The sequence below is a fragment of the Podarcis filfolensis genome (assembly GCF_964270895.1).
Source record: "Podarcis filfolensis genome assembly, chromosome: 17".
Lineage (NCBI taxonomy): Eukaryota > Metazoa > Chordata > Lepidosauria > Squamata > Lacertidae > Podarcis > Podarcis filfolensis.
The window spans coordinates 4,877,078-4,893,766 of record NC_139621.1 but is presented as its reverse complement, the minus strand read 5'-3'; the positions used below and the strand labels follow the sequence as shown (position 1 = coordinate 4,893,766).

Genomic DNA, 16,689 nt, shown 5'->3' with positions numbered 1-16,689 from the left:
GTGGAGCACAAACTTTGCGTGCAAAAGGTCGCAGGTTCAATCCCTGGTGTCTCCATTTGAAACAGGTGCTCCAACTTTTCATACCAAGTGGGCCACAGCAGCACTTTGACACTGAACCCACACTGCCCAAAATTTGAAGCCCCCTCCTCCCCCAGCTCTCATGCTACTTTCCTAAAGCCAGCTAAGCAAGGAGCTGGGCTTGGGGAAGGATGTGCAATGCTCTGGCATGGTCCTAGAGCCCTTCCACGCCCTTCCCAAAGGAAGGAGGCATGAGGACTCTAGGACCCTGTTAGAACCCTCACAGCTCCTTCCCAAAGCCCAACACCTTCTTACCCAGCTTTGAGAAGGTGGCACAAGGGCTGGGGTGTGTTTCAGATGTTGCTGAGGGCCACCAGAAAGGGCATTAAGGGCTGCATGTGGCCCTTGGGCCTCACCTTGGACCACCCTTATTTAAATGGTTCAAGGAAAGGAGCTCTCCTGGAGACCTTACAGGTCCACAGTCAATTCTTCTTCCTTGACGATTACTCATAGCCAAGTAAAATTGTCTTCCATGAATATGGTCTTAACGGTGTGTCTGTAAGCAACTGTGGAGGCCAGTTCTGGATCCACACATCCTTCCACAGCTGGGACTTAGGTTACCGGGCAGGAGTTGATCATGGTGAGGATTTGCCAAACGTACCTTCCTCATTTCTCCCTTTCTTTCTGAGTTCGTGCTTCTGTCCATGATGCCTTTGGTAGAGGCTATTCTCCAACTGGAGCCCTTGCAGGCCAGTGTTTCCCAGTTGTTGGTGTTTATACTACATTTTTAAAGATTTGTCTTGAGAGCATCTTTAAACCTCTTTTGTTGTCACTGGCATTACACTTCAGTTGGGAATAGAGTAGTTGCTTTGGAAGACAATAATCAGGCATCCGAACAACATGACCAGTCCAATATACTTGAATTCTGCCCACAAAGTAGCGTAAGTCTGGAAGCGCCTCTTCTTAGGTCTCCAGACCTGCTCAGCACATCCTGCAATGGAGAATTCCCTGCAGACATGTGCATTGCTGTCAACTTTTCCCTTTTCTTGCAAGGAATCCTATTTGGAATAAGGGAATTTCTCTTTAAAAAAGGGAAACATTGACAGCTATGGACATGTGCTGAGGGTGAGGCATAGAGTAATGTGTGAATAAGAACAGGTAGGAAAAGAGTTGGATGAGAAAAGTATACATGAAGAAGAGAAGGAGAAAGAAGATAAGAAGTTTAGATGGCCCATTCAGTATAAGTGTAATGGAATATGGTTGGAGGGGGCAGCCCTTGACCATCAGGGCTGCCAATCAAACATTTTTTAAAACTCTGTTCCTGTGTCTTTCACAGCTGTTTGATCTGCAGGAGTTAGGTGAAGTTGTTCACAGCATGGAGCTAATCATTATCACCTGCTCATGTCTGCAAAGCAAACAGCTGTTAAAGGCAGAGGAAGCCAAACCATGGAAATCTTGCAGTGGTTGGTCTGAGAAAGAACAGAACTGCTTGCAGAGCCGCAAGAAGTGGGGAATCCTGCCCTGGGGAAAGCTGACAAGTGATGTTCCAGAACTCCAGAGCTAGATTTTTCTCTGCCCAGCTCCCCATCAGACACACACCAGCCCCTCCCACTTCCTCACGAAACCTCCTCAAGCCCCTCGCAATGGAGCCCAGAGAAGGAATCTCCCTTGAGGGGGCAGGAGCATCCTTGGGGATAAGGCTGAGGACTGTCCCAGCAGCCAAAGAAAACTTGGCGGCAGAGGCTTGATTCTGGCGGTGCCTCCTCTCAGGCCCGCCTGCTTGCAGGCCCTGGAACACAGGCAAGGCTTGTTCAAGCTGCTGCGGGAAGTTTGTTTTCCTTCCCTGCCATGGCAAATGAGGTTGTCTTTTAATTGCAGAGGATGGGTTTGCCGGGTGGCGGGAGGCTGTTTTAAAGAGATACCTCTTACCCTGAGCACAGGGGCAGGAGCAGCATGTCTGTTCCTAAGCTCTTCACATAAAGCAGGGGGGGGGGACTCCCAAGAGACTGCGGTCTACTCACAGGGTTAAAAACTGGCAGTGATCTACCCCCTTTTTAGGGCTTCAGGTCAAAGTTGTTGAGCTTTTTTTAGGCGAGCCAAAGCCAAAGCTGTTGAGGTTGAGCTTGGGGGGGGCAGTGATCTACCACAGACACCCAGTGATCTACCAGTAGATCACGATCTACCTGTTGAACGCGTGCCTGACATAAAGCAATGTTTCTTCTCTAATACAGTTATTATCAGGTTAATCTGAAATAGTGTTTGGTACGAAAACAAATTGCATGTACTATGGGATTCAAGGCCTTATTAAAAATTGTGTACTTGCAGCAGAACTATACAGTAAAATGTTTCAGGTTGCTACCAAGAAAACATTTAATTCTTGTATACCAACCAGAGTAATATGTCTTAATGTGAAAGTTGAAGGAGATGCATAAGAACTTCCTTATGATTATAAAATAAAATATACATGTTGCTAAAAAAAAAAAAGATGGTCTGCTCCAGGTGGCTCGCCTTATGTTCTTGGGCTCCCATCAGCTCCAGTCCGCAGGTACTATGGTCAGCAATGGGAGTGGAAGTGCAACAGCGCATGCCGAGCCACACGTCTCTCATCCCTGTTGTGTGCACTCAGCAGAGTCTTCATATAAACTTCCAGAAGTTTAACTGGTATGGGGGGTGGGGAAAGGTAAGTTCACTACTGCCAACTCCATCCTAGTGTTTGAGGCTACATGGGATCATCCCATAGGAGCTCCTTTATCTCTGATTATTCCAAAGTGTAAAAATGTTGCTACGGCACTTGTTCTTCCAATACACTGGAGTTTCTTTGCAATTTCCTATTGAATAGAGCCAGTCACAGACCTTTGAAGCTTGCTGTCAATCTCATCTCTCCCACACTCAACTAACTATATATTTCAGGGTTGATCTCTGGCATTGAAAACAGATGCCAGAGTTGTGCTCTGGTGAGCCCTGGCACAAATGAGTGCCTCTCTCTCTCTCTCCCCAGCTCAGGAAGATTTTGGGGAAGCTAGAGCTACTAGGGTAGGAAGCTAGTAGTATTATTTTCCACATCCTGTTTTGTAAAGAGGGTGCAGTGCAGAACAATTATTACAGCTGTTGTTCTTAGTTCCCTTTACCTGTTCACAGGTCTATATTTAAAACCAGTCGAATGCATTTGCAGATGACTTGGTACTTACATTACAAGAGCCAGAATCTAGTACTAAAAGGGTTTTGGAACTAATACAAGAGTTCGGTCAAGTAGCAGGATTTAAATTGAATAAGTCAAAAACTAAGGTATTAGAGAAAAACTTAACAGCTAATGAAAAAGAGAGGTTTCAGAATGAGACAGGTTTAACTGTGGTTAAGAAAGTCAAATATTTGGGCATTAACATGACAGCTAAAAATGTGAACTTATTTAAAGATAATTATGAGAAATGTTGGATAGAAGTGAAAAAAGATTTAGAAATCTGGTCAAATTTGAAGCTCTCCTTGTCTGGTCGGATTGCAGTTATAAAGATGAATGTATTGCCTAGAATGCTGTTTTTGTTCCAAACATTGCAAATCGTCGACAAGATGGACTGTTTCAAGAAGTGGCAGAAAGATATTTCTAAATTTGTCTGGCAGGGCAAGAAACCCAGAATAAAATTTAAGATTTTAACTGATGCAAAGGAAAGGGGGGGATTTGCACTGCCAGACTTCAAACTATACTATGAATTGGCAGCTTTCTGCTGGTTGAAGGACTGGCTGCTTCTTGAGAATACAGACATTTTGGATTTAGAAGGTTTTAATAATATTTTTGGATGGCATGCATATTTGTGGTATGACAAGGTGAAAGCTCATAAGGCCTTTAAAAATCATATTGTCAGGAAAGCATTATATAATGTACGGATAAGATATAAAGACTTGCTGGAAAATAAAACTCCAAGGTGGTTGTCGCCAATGGAGGCAAAGGCTGTGAAAAGGCTCAATATGGAGTCCAAATGGCCGAAATATTGGGAAATATTGGAACAAGAAGGTGACAAACTGAAATTGCAGAGCTTTGAGAAACTAAAAGATAAAGTGCAAGACTGGCTTCATTATTATCAAATATTGGAGGTTTATAAGTTGGACAGGAAAATTGGCTTCCAGGTGGAAAAATCAAAATTGGAAACAGAATTGTTAGAACCCAATACTAAAAATCTGTCAAAAATGTATAACTTGCTGTTGAAATGGAATACGCAGGATGAAACGGTGATGTCAGCCATGATTAAGTGGGCACAAGATATTGGTCATAACATCATGTTTGCTGACTGGGAAAAGTTGTGGACCACCGGTTTGAAATTTACGGCATGTAATGCCTTAAGAGAAAATATTATGAAAATGATCTATAGGTGGTACATGACCCCAGTCAAGCTTGCAAAAATTTACCATTTGCCTGATAATAAATGTTGGAAATGTAAAGAAAATGAAGGTACATTCTTTCACCTTTGGTGGACGTGCCCAAAGATTAAGGCTTTCTGGGAGATGATCTATAATGAACTGAAAAAGGTACTTAAGTACACTTTCCCTAAGAAACCAGAGGCCTTTCTCCTGGGCATGGTCGGCCAATTGGTGCCAAAGAAGGATAGAACTTTCTTTATGTACGCTACAACAGCAGCAAGAATACTCATCGCAAAGTATTGGAAGACACAAGATCTACCCACTCTGGAAGAATGGCAGATCAAGGTGATAGACTATATGGGACTGGCAGAAATGACTGGCAGAATCCGGGACCAGGGGAGAGAGACAGCGGAAGAAGATTGGAAGAAATTTAAGGACTATCTTAAGAAATATTGCAAAATTATTGAATGTTAGAATGACGCTGGTTTAGAATTTATGTGGTTTTCAGCTGTAATGGATAAGTAAAAGAAAAAGAAAGGTCAAAACTGAATGAGAATGAAGGGAAAGGATTTGTTGAATCAAATAAATTAGAAATTGGAATACAGAAAGGGGAGGTATGAGGAAGTCGGGGAAGTAAGTTATAAGAAAACAAGGGATTGAAAGTATACTTGTTCTTATTTTTGTTTGTGTGTATTCTTTTTTTTGTATTGTTTTGCTTTTATATAATTCTTGAAACTTTAATAAAAATCTTTAAAAAAAAAAATTAAAACAAGTCACTTTTTATCGTTTCCTTTTGATCTCATCTGTACTCATGGTATTAGCAGAGTCTACAAGGAGTCATGGGTGACTTTTTTCCTGTCCCTACCAGGACCATCAATGAGAAAATCTATGTGGCTGAGGTGAAGGAGAAGCACCAGGCAAAGAAGATGTATGATGAAGCCCGCAGACAGGGGAAGACAGCAGCTCATGTTGGCACCAAGTAAGAGACCCTCCCTAGGACCCTCCTGCCATGCGACCTTTGCCCTCCCCCAGGGATAGCTAGGGGCATTTCATGTGCCCACAGCTCAAATCTCACATGTGAGAAGCGTAACCTCACAACCCTGCTCTGAAAGAACAGAGACCAATCAGTGCAACCTGCAACAAAATGTTGCAGAGTGAAGTGCTTCTGTGTAGCTAAGCCCTCTTCTCAGGTAGCCCAGTCCATCCCCTGCTCACCACCAGCATTCCATTCCCACTGAGCATGCTCCATTCGGCTGTTTGGGGAGGCTCTACCCAAGTGCTCCCCACCCCCCCAAGAATGAATGTTTGTCCTTTTGCAAACCTTTGGATTCTGCCACACACACACCCCCCCGCAAGTCTGGATGGAGCTGCTCTGACTGCATAAGGACTGGAACTTGGGGTGGGGGAGATATTTGATTCTGATTGCATTTGATTCTGATTGCATTTGAAGGAGAACCTTCCTGATCCAAACTTTCTGACTGCATAAACTGAAATGCAGTCACAATTCAAAATCCCCCCTTCTCTGAATTTTGCCTTGCAATTCTCCAAGCAAATAAAGCAGACAGTATATACAGTATATGCATATAAAGTGTACCTAAAGTGGATAAAAATGAGTATATTAATGAAGTATCTGCAGGCTTGGGGAAACCTCAAGGTTTGCCAAAGTACAAAGAAAATACTGGGTGGGGGGGAATCTTAAGAACCACAGAGCAGCCCAAGGTGGACAGAGCATGCTCAGTGTCCACAAAATGGTGGCTGACCTTTTGGGGGAATGGGAATGGAAAACCTGGTGGAAAGGAGAATGGGACGATCATGGGAGAGGGCTGAGCTGGCTGGCTGGCTGGCCCAGGCTCAGAATCCGTTTGGAAGCATGCAAGGTAGTCAGTGACATCCACCACTCAACCCCCTCCAGGAAGACTTTTGAAAGCATGGCCAATTGCAGCCTGCTCTGTGCTTTTGTGGAATTGTTCACCCAACCAGTCGAGATCAATAATGAGCAGGCTTGCCGCAAGTGCCGGGGTCCTGCCAAGTGGGTTCTCAAAGAGCAAACATCGTCTCCGATAACCTGCTATTGAGTGACGTTTCCCAGGGACCGAGAAACGGAAAAATTCAGGGTGTCAGCCAGCGTGGAGGCAGGGGGCAAGGTGGCCTTTGAGCTGACTTACGAAGAGCTGCTGCAGCGGCATTTGGGCAAGTACCAGCATGCCATCAGCATCCGGCCCCATCAGGTGGTAAGGAACCTCAGCGTGGAGGTGAGCATCTCGGAGCGCACCGGCATCAGCTACGTCCATGTGCTGCCACTCCGCACAAGCCGACTGCTGACCAACACCCTTCGAGGTATGGAGTTCTCCTCCAGCTGCATGGTTGGGGGGCTTCCAGATAAGTGTCACTTTTGGCCTTTTTTGTAAAAAGAAAAGGTTAATACATTTCTCCATTGTGCTTTATTATTATCTCTGCTTTGATAGTCAGCCGGCTGTCCAGGGTTATATATACATTTTTATTAGTTTTTTTTAACATATCATTTCCAACAATCATATAACATAACTTCTTATCTTATACAATACAGTGGTACCTCTGGATGCGAACAGGATCCGTTCCGGAGCCCCGTTCATATCATGAGCAGAACGCAACCCGTGTCTGCGCATGCGCGGGTTGCCATTCGCTGCATCTGTGCATGCACATGATGTCATTCTGAGCGTCTGCGCATGCGCGAGCGGCGAAACCCAGAAGTAACCCGTTCCGTTACTTCCGGGTCACCGCAAGACGCAACCTGGAAACATTTAACCCGAAGCGACTTTAACCTGAGGTGTGACTGTATTTTAGACTTCCGTCAACACCTCTGATGATTTTCTGTTCTTTACCACTTATTCTGCATTTCTTAATTTCTCTATTACTCTTAATTACCATTAACTAATAATTCTCCTCATAGTCTTTCTTGCAATATTTCGAATAGTCATCCTTACAAAACTTCGTGCAATCCTACTAGCGTAATCTGTTCATTACCCATGGATGACAGCAGGAGTCAGAGACATGGCAGTCACTCCTGGAACTGGTGTGGCAACTTTGGCAGTTTTGGTATGAGCGGCTGTCCAGGTTTAAGCAGGTTCCAGACCACTGCGGTACACTCTGTGTTGTGACACCACCTGCTTTCACCACAGTTGTAACACAGGAGGAGGTGAATTGCAGATTTGGGTGTTGGTTTTGTAGCTTTTGCTCCCAAAATCTTAGGCTTTCAGCAAAGGCAAGTAGATACACCTGGGAAACAGAACCGCAGCTATCCTGTAGATTCCAAGTCTTGGGGATGGTTCACACACGCATGTGCAACACGTCTGCTTCTCCCACCTCTTTCCCCTGGGAAAACTTGCTCTTTACTGCTGAATCGGAGCAAACATCAACTGGATTTTCTACTGGCTGATGTTTGTTCTGATACAGTGGAAAAGAGTGGGTTTTCCTGAGGAAGGTGGCCGGGCAAACAGAAAACCACTCAGACCCATGCCTGGAAAGCACAGGGCAAGCGGAAAACCTCTCGGACCCCTGCTTTCTAGGCCTGGGACAAGCAGAAGTGTGGATGAGCCCTGACCCCAGTTAAAAGGATTTGGAAGTTCTGTCCATAGTGCTAGATCTATAAAGGCTGATTCACACACTTGAGTTCATTCTGTGCTGTTGCTGTGATTCACAGATAAATTTGCCATTTCCTTTCAGGTGATGCTGTTGTGCCGCCATCTACTCGGGTGGAGAAAGGAACGCACTGTGCTTGGATTGTTTTCACTCCAACCCCGCAAGAGCAGGCGGAGTTCTCCAGCTCAGGAATCATGGGTGATTTTGTGGTTCAGTATGACGTGACCATGCCGGATGTTGCAGGAGACGTACAGGTTAGGGAAAGGACTACCCAACTAGAACTGAGACTAGATGGAACATTTGGGGCTTCAGGACTGCCTTAGAAAGGGTAACACAGACTGTGATACAGAGAAATCCAGGCAGAGACCAATGCAAGCATGAGAATTACCTTCTTAGATAAAACTGAAGGGCTGCTTAGTCCAGCCGTGTTGCAGCGCTTGTCAGCCAGATGCCTGTAGAAGGTCACAGGCAGGCAGGACTGTGAGTACTTGGTTCAAAATAAGTCCTGCTTCTGTAAAAGCGGAACCATGCAATCTAGATAATTTATGCAAATGAATGTCTCTATAAAGTACTTTCCATTTACAGTATTCTCAGTGTTTCGCTTTCTGCATGGGGCACAGTTACACCGGGCAATCTTATTTAGACCTGGTAATTCTTCTGATAATTTTGTATTGCCCATACAAATCTTCCAACTACGCATGAGAGATAAAAACTTGCTTGAAAGGAAGGAAGGATGGTGAGATTATTAGGAAGCCTAATTCTGCACCCAATACCACATCCTGCACTTTTTCTGCAGTTGTGCTTGTAGGATAGGAAGATAATCTCCACCCCTGGCTATCTTTCCTTGGAACCTGGTAATGCAACAGCAGGGATAGTCTGTTATCTTCCCACGATTGTTGGACTTTAAACTACCACCAGTCCCATGGTCAGGGATGGTGGGATTTTAAACCCAGCAACATCTGGAGATCCACAGGTTCCCCATCCCTGGGACTGTTTGTTTTTGGCATCCATCTGTCTCAAGAGACAGCGGAGTGTGGCTCTGGGGGTGAAGTCAAACCACTGGAAAATCACAGCGCCTGCTGTGGCTGCAGAGACCAGTAACTCTTAAGTGCTGCCCCCTGTGTTGGTTTTGCTGCATTAGCAGCACCAAAGCGACTTCTCTGGGGCGCAAGTGCAGGTCGTGTGTGTGGAGGTCCTGGGCTGCCCAAATGACAAGACCCCCTGCTGGCCTCACTGATGGGGTCCAAAGGAAAGCAGAGCACAACGTTTGGCACCAGCTTGGCTGCAGGAGTTGCCGGAAGGAGGCATCCAAGGCGCCATCCAATGGTCTTAGGGACTGCACTCTGGATTTGTGTAGGGTGGGATTAAATCAGGGGTTGGCAAGGTTTACCTCGCCTGGGCTGGTTCACTCCAGCAGAAATCCCTCAGAGGGCTGGATTGCACGTGCGCGATTTCCAGCATCTGCGTCTGCACAGATGCAATTTCTGGTGCTGCAGAAGCGAGTCCCCACGCCGCACTGTGCCGGTTTAGCGCAGCGCGTGGGGACTCCTCAAGCAGGCTGCTCGGTTCAGGGGTGGCTCGGGGACAAGTTAACCAACCCCCATGGGCCGCTTGTGGCCCATGGGCCTTAGGTTGCCGAACCCTGGATTAAATGATCGTGCGCACCCTTTCCAGAGTGACCGTTCTACTTCTCTCTCTCTCTCTCTCTCTCTCAGATCTACAATGGCTACTTTGTCCACTTCTTTGCCCCAAGGGGCTTGCCCCCTGTACAGAAGGACGTGGTGTTTGTTATCGATGTCAGTGGCTCCATGTATGGCACCAAGATGAAACAGGTGAAGTTGCAAACAGGAAGGGTCCCTTTCCCCTGAATTGGTGTCTTTGTGTTGGCACATGTGCCATAGTCCAGAAGGAAAACATGGGTTGTTATTTCCCAAGATGCACATCTTCTAAGTCCAATTTCCTGGTGCTTATATGCTAGAATTGGGCTCAGTGCCATGCAAGGGTGGAATGTCAGTGTCAACAGGCTGTGTGAAGACAAACAGAAGTGAACATATTATTACTATTATGGCTACATTTTTATCCCACCCTTCCTCAAGGTGGCATACATGGTTCTCCTCCTTCTCCACTTTCTCCACACAACAACCCTGTGAGGTAGGCTAGGCCAAGAGAGTGTAACTGGCCCACAGTGTCACTGTGCAATCTTCATGGCTGTGTGGAGACTTGAACCCAGTCCTAGTCCAATATGCTTAGCACTACATTACACGGATAAAGGATTATCCGTTTTAAATGTTGAATCTAAACTTTAAATGTTGTTGAGCTGAGTTGATTTAATATTTTCTAACAACAAATGTTGAGCTCAAAGCGACTCACAAAGAATCACAACAATAGCATTAAAAAACAACAAGCAAGGCAATCACTGTAATTTCAAACGCAATAGCTGACGAAGCAAACGACAAATTCACCAAAACAATTAGTACAATTCAATAATGTCAGAGCATTACCAGGTTTTTATGCTGTGTGCAAAGGAAGAAGCACCTCACAGAAAATGGCTTCTCCAAATTTTCAGCAAATCTCCTTCTTCCCATTTGGTCTCCTGCACCACAGCCTGCCCCATTCAGCAACGCAAACCTCAAGAGAAGCTTTCGTGGGGAAGAGGGGGAGAGAAAAGTCACTTTTCACCCTATCTGCGACTGTTTTAAAATGTTTTTAGATGTTCTTAATTTTTAAAAGTAAATAAATTAAAATTTAATTGTATTTGTCGCTTGCCACCCTGGGCTCCTTTTGGGAGGAAGGGTGAAGTAAAAATTCAGTAAAGAAGTAAGTAAATTATGTGTTGCAGTCATTGCCTGCTTTGACTCATTAAGCATAGCTAATACTAAAATTATTATGAACTTGGAACTCTTTGCACATGGCACCTTCTTGAGGAAAAAATGCAAGTTGCAGGAGGAGGCGAGTGTCCCGTGCACTTCACAAGCCATTAACCCTGAGCTGCAGATAAGTTGCATGGACCTGAGTCTGGACAGGTTCAAAGAGCAGCCCCTTGTGGCTTGGGAAACATGGATCACCATTTATTTAAGCAGATGTTTTACGTAGGGACGTTTTCTTCCGCAGACCAAAAAGGCCATGCATGTCATTCTGAGTGACCTCCACCACGATGACTACTTCAACATTGTTACTTTCTCGGACGTTGTGAATGTGTGGATGCCCAGCCATTCCATCCAAGCTACGCCTCAGAATATCCGGAAGGCCAAGGACTATGTCAGCAAGATGGAAGCGGATGGATGTGAGTTCTGGGCCGGCCAGGATAATTGCTGGGGGGGTTGCTGGTGTGCTGGTCCTGGAGTCAAGGACACAAACTGACATTGGGGTATTGGGAAGAATGCTCCATATTTGCTCTCTTGAGCTCTGCCTTCCCCGTTCTTACACACAGGAGCTGAAACAGGGGAAGATCAAAGCTGCCAACACTCACTTTCAACAACAACAATAATAATAAAATACTACTACTACTACTAATAATAATAATTTTTATTTATACCCCGCCCTTCCCAGCCAGAGCTGGGCTCAGGGCGGCTAACACCAATAAAATCACAGTTTAAAAAAAATGATAGGGAAAAAAGAAAAAAACAGTTTAAAATACAGGTTAAAATGCAATTTTAAAATGCAGCCTCATTTTAAAAGTAACCAATAAATCAAGACCATAAGGGGAGGGAAACGTAAGGGTCAGACTGAGTCCAAACCAAAGGCCAGGCGGAACAGCTCTGTCTTGCAGGCCCTGCGGAAAGATGTCAAGTCCCGCAGGGCCCTAGTCTCTTGTGACAGAGCATTCCACCAAGTTGGGGCCAGTACTGAAAACGCCCTGGCCCTACTTGAGACCAATCTAACCACTTTGCGACCTGGGACCTCCAAAATGTTGTCCTTTGTGGACCTTAAGGTCCTCCATGGGGCATACCAGGAGAGGCGGTTCCGTACATACGTGGGTCCTAGAACCCAAATTCTCCCCTTTGGGTGTGACTCAGGAGCCCAGATTCATAGCCATCTCTGGGTCTACCCCTTCCTTTAGACACCACTGTTCTTCCCCGAAAACCTAGGAGTCCTGTCTTCTGATTTCCCGGGCCTTCTGCTCCCTAGGGACTGATATCAACGCAGCTCTGCTTGCTGCCGCCTCCGTCTTCAACTGGAGCTCCCCAGCGGCGGGGAAAGTTGTGAAGGAACAGAGAATCCCCCTGATCATCTTCCTGACAGATGGCGAGCCCACCTCAGGCGTGACGGCCGGCAGCCGCATTCTCTCCAATGCTCAGCAGGCTCTGAAAGGCACCACCTCGCTTTTCGGCCTGGCTTTCGGGGATGATGCGGACTACGGGCTCATGAGGCGCCTGTCGCTGGAGAACCGCGGCGTCGCTCGGCGCATCTATGAAGATGCCGATGCCACTTTGCAGCTGAAGGGTTTCTACGACGAGATCGCCAGCCCTTTGCTGTACGATGTGGAGCTGGCCTACCTGGATGGGGTGGCACAAGACCTCACCCAGAACCTGTTCCCCAACTATTTCCGGGGCTCCGAGCTGGTTGTGGCTGGGCGGGTGAAGCCAGGGGCACCAGAGCTGCGGGTTCGCACCACGGGGCACGGCCAGGAGGGCCCCCTGAGCCTGGAAAACGACATCTCTGCCAACGCCACGGAAGCTGCTCCCTTTGGCTGCTTTGGGGATGCCAACAAGATCAGTCGCTTTGTGCAGAGGCTTTGGGCCTACTTCACCATTCAGGACCTGCTGCAGGCCCGGTTCCGAGCCAATGACACAGCCGCCCGCCGCCTGCTGACTGAAAAGGCCACCAACCTGTCACTCAAGTACAACTTTGTCACCCCCGTCACCTCCCTGATTGTGGTGCGGCCAGATGAGGACAGAGAGAAGGGCCGGCCGGCGAAAGCTACTACCAGCCCTCCTGGGGTGACCAGAGCGTTCAAGGCCACCCCCACAACATTTGGGGTTTCCGCTGCATTGGGGCTCTCTAAAGTGGCAAAAGCCACACCTGCCCCTGGAGCGACCAGTGTCCCCGTGGTTGCAAAATCCCCAAAGGCCACAGCAAGGCCAGGATCTGCTCCCGCTCCCCTGGTCCCAGTGGCAGCAACTAGAGTCACAAAAGCAGGCAGAATCACGTCCCCACCGTTTGCTGCCATGACTGCCGTCACTCCCGCCACTGCCTTCATTTCCCCAGTGCCTCCTGCTCCCGGTCACACCAAAACGGCCAAAGCTGCCACACCAGTTCCAGGAGTGACCGCCATGTCTCTGACTCCTGCTGTCAGCCGTGGGTCTGCTAAACCACCCAGAGCCACAGCCTCCCCAAGGGCAACCAGGCCGCCCATCAAACCCCCCAAGCCCAGCTCCACCAGAGCTGGGAGACTGAAGGTCACGCTTCAGCCACACTCTGTTTTGGAGACTAGAGGAACAGCTGTTTCCAAGGTCCTGTCAGCGACCGCCAGCACAGGGCACAGCAGGCCTCCCACGACAGGGCACCCGCCTGGCAGTGCCAAGGTCCTAGGGGGTCAGTCCAGTCCCTGGGAGCAGCTAGAGATGACACCAAACCCTGTCACCCAGCACCAAATGCCTACCAGCTGGCAGGCAAGTACTGCCAAGGTGGAGGCCGGGAACGTTCCCTGGAGTAAGACAACAACTCCCAAAGGTGGGGCAGCCGCAGAGATGCACACTGACAAGCCCCCATGGAACAGCACCATGCCTTGGGCCACAACATCTGGAGCTACGCCCCTAGTGACTCTGGGAGCAGAGTTGGAGAGTAAAAGCAGGGTTCCTGGTAGCACCACACCTGCGCCAGACATCAGCCTCCTCCTGCTGCCTGGGGAGTCTGAGCTACGCTCAGCCACTGACCAGGACACAGAATATGTGGAGTCATTGAACCCGCCGGCTGTGTATAGTTTCGTGACACCCCGGGGACACGCAGGTAGGTGCAAGGAAATAGGAGTTGCTTTGCATGTTTCAGCCTTCCTCTGACATCTGCAACCTAGTCTACACCTGACCAACACTTGCCTCACTTCCAGGATCCTTAATCCAATTGTCGTGCTGCTGGTCTCCCAAGCTATGGGTCTTGCTTGAGGAGGAACTCGGCTTCGTTCAACACTCATAGGTCTTAACAACTCTGTGGCTCTACTGTGGTACCTCGGGTTAAGTACTTAATTCGTTCCGGAGGTCCGTTCCTAACCTGAAACTGTTCTTAACTTGAAGCACCACTTTAACTAATGGGGCCTCCTGCTGCTGCCGCACCGCCGGAGCATGATTTCTGTTCTCATCCTGAAGCAAAGTTCTTAATCCAAGGTAATAATGATAATTTATTATTTATACCCCTCCCATCTGGCTGAGTTTTCCCAGCCACTCTGGGCGGCTCCCAATCGAGTGTTAAAAACAATATAGCATAATAATTTATAAGGTACTATTTCTGGGTTAGCGGAGTCTGTAACCTGAAGCGTATGTAACCCGAGGTATCACTGTACCAGAGTTTGGTGTCACCCATCCAAAGAACCAGCTGTGTGGTTTCTTTCTTCCCTGCTCTGCCTCTCCCACCTTAACCTGTGCTCTAACTTTACCATCTTTCTCCTCATTTAGCACCCATTGCTTCCCCCTCCCCATTCCTTCCTTCTAGCCTGTACATCCTTCCCAGCAGTCTGGCTTTCCCCCAGGTCATCTCCTGCTGCTACTCTACATTCTTTGGGATGTTGTTGGACTCTTAACTCCCATCAAGCCCTGGTCAACGTGCCCAATGGCTGGGAACGATGGAAGTGGAAATTCAGCAATGTCTAGAGGGAGTCACGTTCGCTGCCCGTGCTCTATGCCCTCTTCTTCCCATTCTGCTCCCAAATGGTTCAGGCTCTCAACTTTTGTTTGTCTTCTCCTCAGGAACTCTGGATTACGAAGACTATTCAGGTAATTCTGCCATCATAGTCACTCACTCTGAACTTTGTGGGGCTGGTAAGGTCATCATATTTCCTATTTTAAAAGGTTTTATCAGATTTCAGTCCTCCTGACTCTCTGGTGGTTAAGAGATGTTTTTAAGCTGGGAATCAGGGCTGGCATGAACACAGGGCCTTGCCAGTTCTTTCTTTCTTTTTACAGAAATCCCACTTGGATATTAATATGCAGCAGCTTCCCCCCAAACTGGTGCCCGACAGTTGTTTAGGACTGCAACTCTCTCTGCACCCGCCCAGCATGGCCAGAGGTCAGGGATGATGGGAGCTGCAATTCAAAACATCTGAAGGGCATCAGGTAAAGGAAAGCTTGCATATGGAAGAGTGGCACTTGGCCTTGATACGATACGATATCTTTATTGTCATTGTCCCATACAGAACAATGAAATTGAAAAATCTACATAAGACATTCAAAATCCCCTAAAAACTCTGAAACCCCATTTTAAAATACAATATACTATAGAGACTCCTTATACTGCTTTTAGAACCAGAATTGCATTTGGGTAGAAACTGTTTCTCAGGCGGCTAGTCCTGGTCTTTATAACCCTGTACCTTCTTCCAGAAGGCAGAAGCTGAAAGAGATCATTTCTGGGGTGCGTACTATCCTGTTCTCTGCAGCTTTCTTATGGCACCTGACAGCATAGATTTGATCTAAGGTGGGAAGAGTGCACCCAATTATTCTCTCTGCAGTCTTTACAACCCTCAGAATGTACCCTAACATGGTAACAGTACTTTCCAGAAACTCAGGCTTGGCATACAATTCTGTGATTGCTAGAACAGCCTGAAATGGGGACATTTTAAAGCCCCTCCTTAGAAATGGGAGGCAAGAAGTATACTCCCCCCTACCAGTCATACCACCTCCAGGCTAACCAGAAAGCTGAAATTTAATATACATGAAGCCCCCATGTTATACGTACTACCCAAAGCCTGAAAATGGGCCACGTCTTTGTATCCAACACTCAAAACACAGCACAATAATTTTCTCTCGTAAGGGAGACCAGCCATTGCAGGACCAAGCAAGCCAAGCCCAATATCTCACAAAAGTGTGTGTGTGTAAATCCTGTTCAGGCATGGATTTGTGGGGAGGGGCCAGAAACCATTGGTCTATGCCTGCAGAATGCAAGCTCCATTTACTAGCATTTGTATAAAACTTCAAAGCTGCTCAAGATAAATTCAAACTGATAGTATTTGGGAAGTCACTGTGGCCTTCCAAGCAGGTAGTGCTTGGAGTCAGGCCCATTGTAGTCGCCTGCTCCTGGCTGCAAAGCAACAGCACTGTTCTCTTTCTATCCCACAGCAAGCAGCACCAATGTTTCAGTGACTCTCTTGGGTTCTGCAGGAACAGATAACTCTATTAGCAATGTCAACTGAAGGGATTAAGAGAAACGCTGGGCTAGCTCAGCCCCTTGGGAAAGGGGGTTGAGGGCAGTGGTACCAGGGGAGGTTTGCTTCCAAGGTTTGCCCGACTCCTCTGAAAATAGACTTTCCTTTGCAGACTTCTTAGAAGAACCGGACGGTGATTCAGGTACATCCCTGCAGGATGGGTGCATAAGGGCAGCAGGGCTGATAACTGGTGGGTCCAGCGAGGTCTTCTGTCGGACAGGAACAGAATCTGAAAAGCCACTCAAGTCTGGGTTCAGCCAGGCTTTGCCCATGGGCCTGTAGCTGCCTTTGTTTTGTCCTGGCTCAACCACCACCTGCCAAGATTTCATTCTGAATCCACCCTTCCTCACCTG

General features: G+C 47.3%; 1 protein-coding gene across 1 annotated transcript in view; it reads left to right on the top strand.

Moving 5' to 3' along the window:
- Nucleotides 1–16,689, top strand: part of ITIH6 (inter-alpha-trypsin inhibitor heavy chain family member 6) — a 30,737-nt gene that overhangs the window by 9,465 nt on the left and 4,583 nt on the right. The window contains 8 exon segments of the mRNA XM_083592915.1: nucleotides 5,237–5,347; nucleotides 6,458–6,705; nucleotides 8,071–8,240; nucleotides 9,702–9,818; nucleotides 11,098–11,269; nucleotides 12,115–13,935; nucleotides 14,886–14,912; nucleotides 16,449–16,478. Of these exon segments, the coding sequence (XP_083449041.1) occupies nucleotides 5,237–5,347; nucleotides 6,458–6,705; nucleotides 8,071–8,240; nucleotides 9,702–9,818; nucleotides 11,098–11,269; nucleotides 12,115–13,935; nucleotides 14,886–14,912; nucleotides 16,449–16,478 (2,696 nt within the window).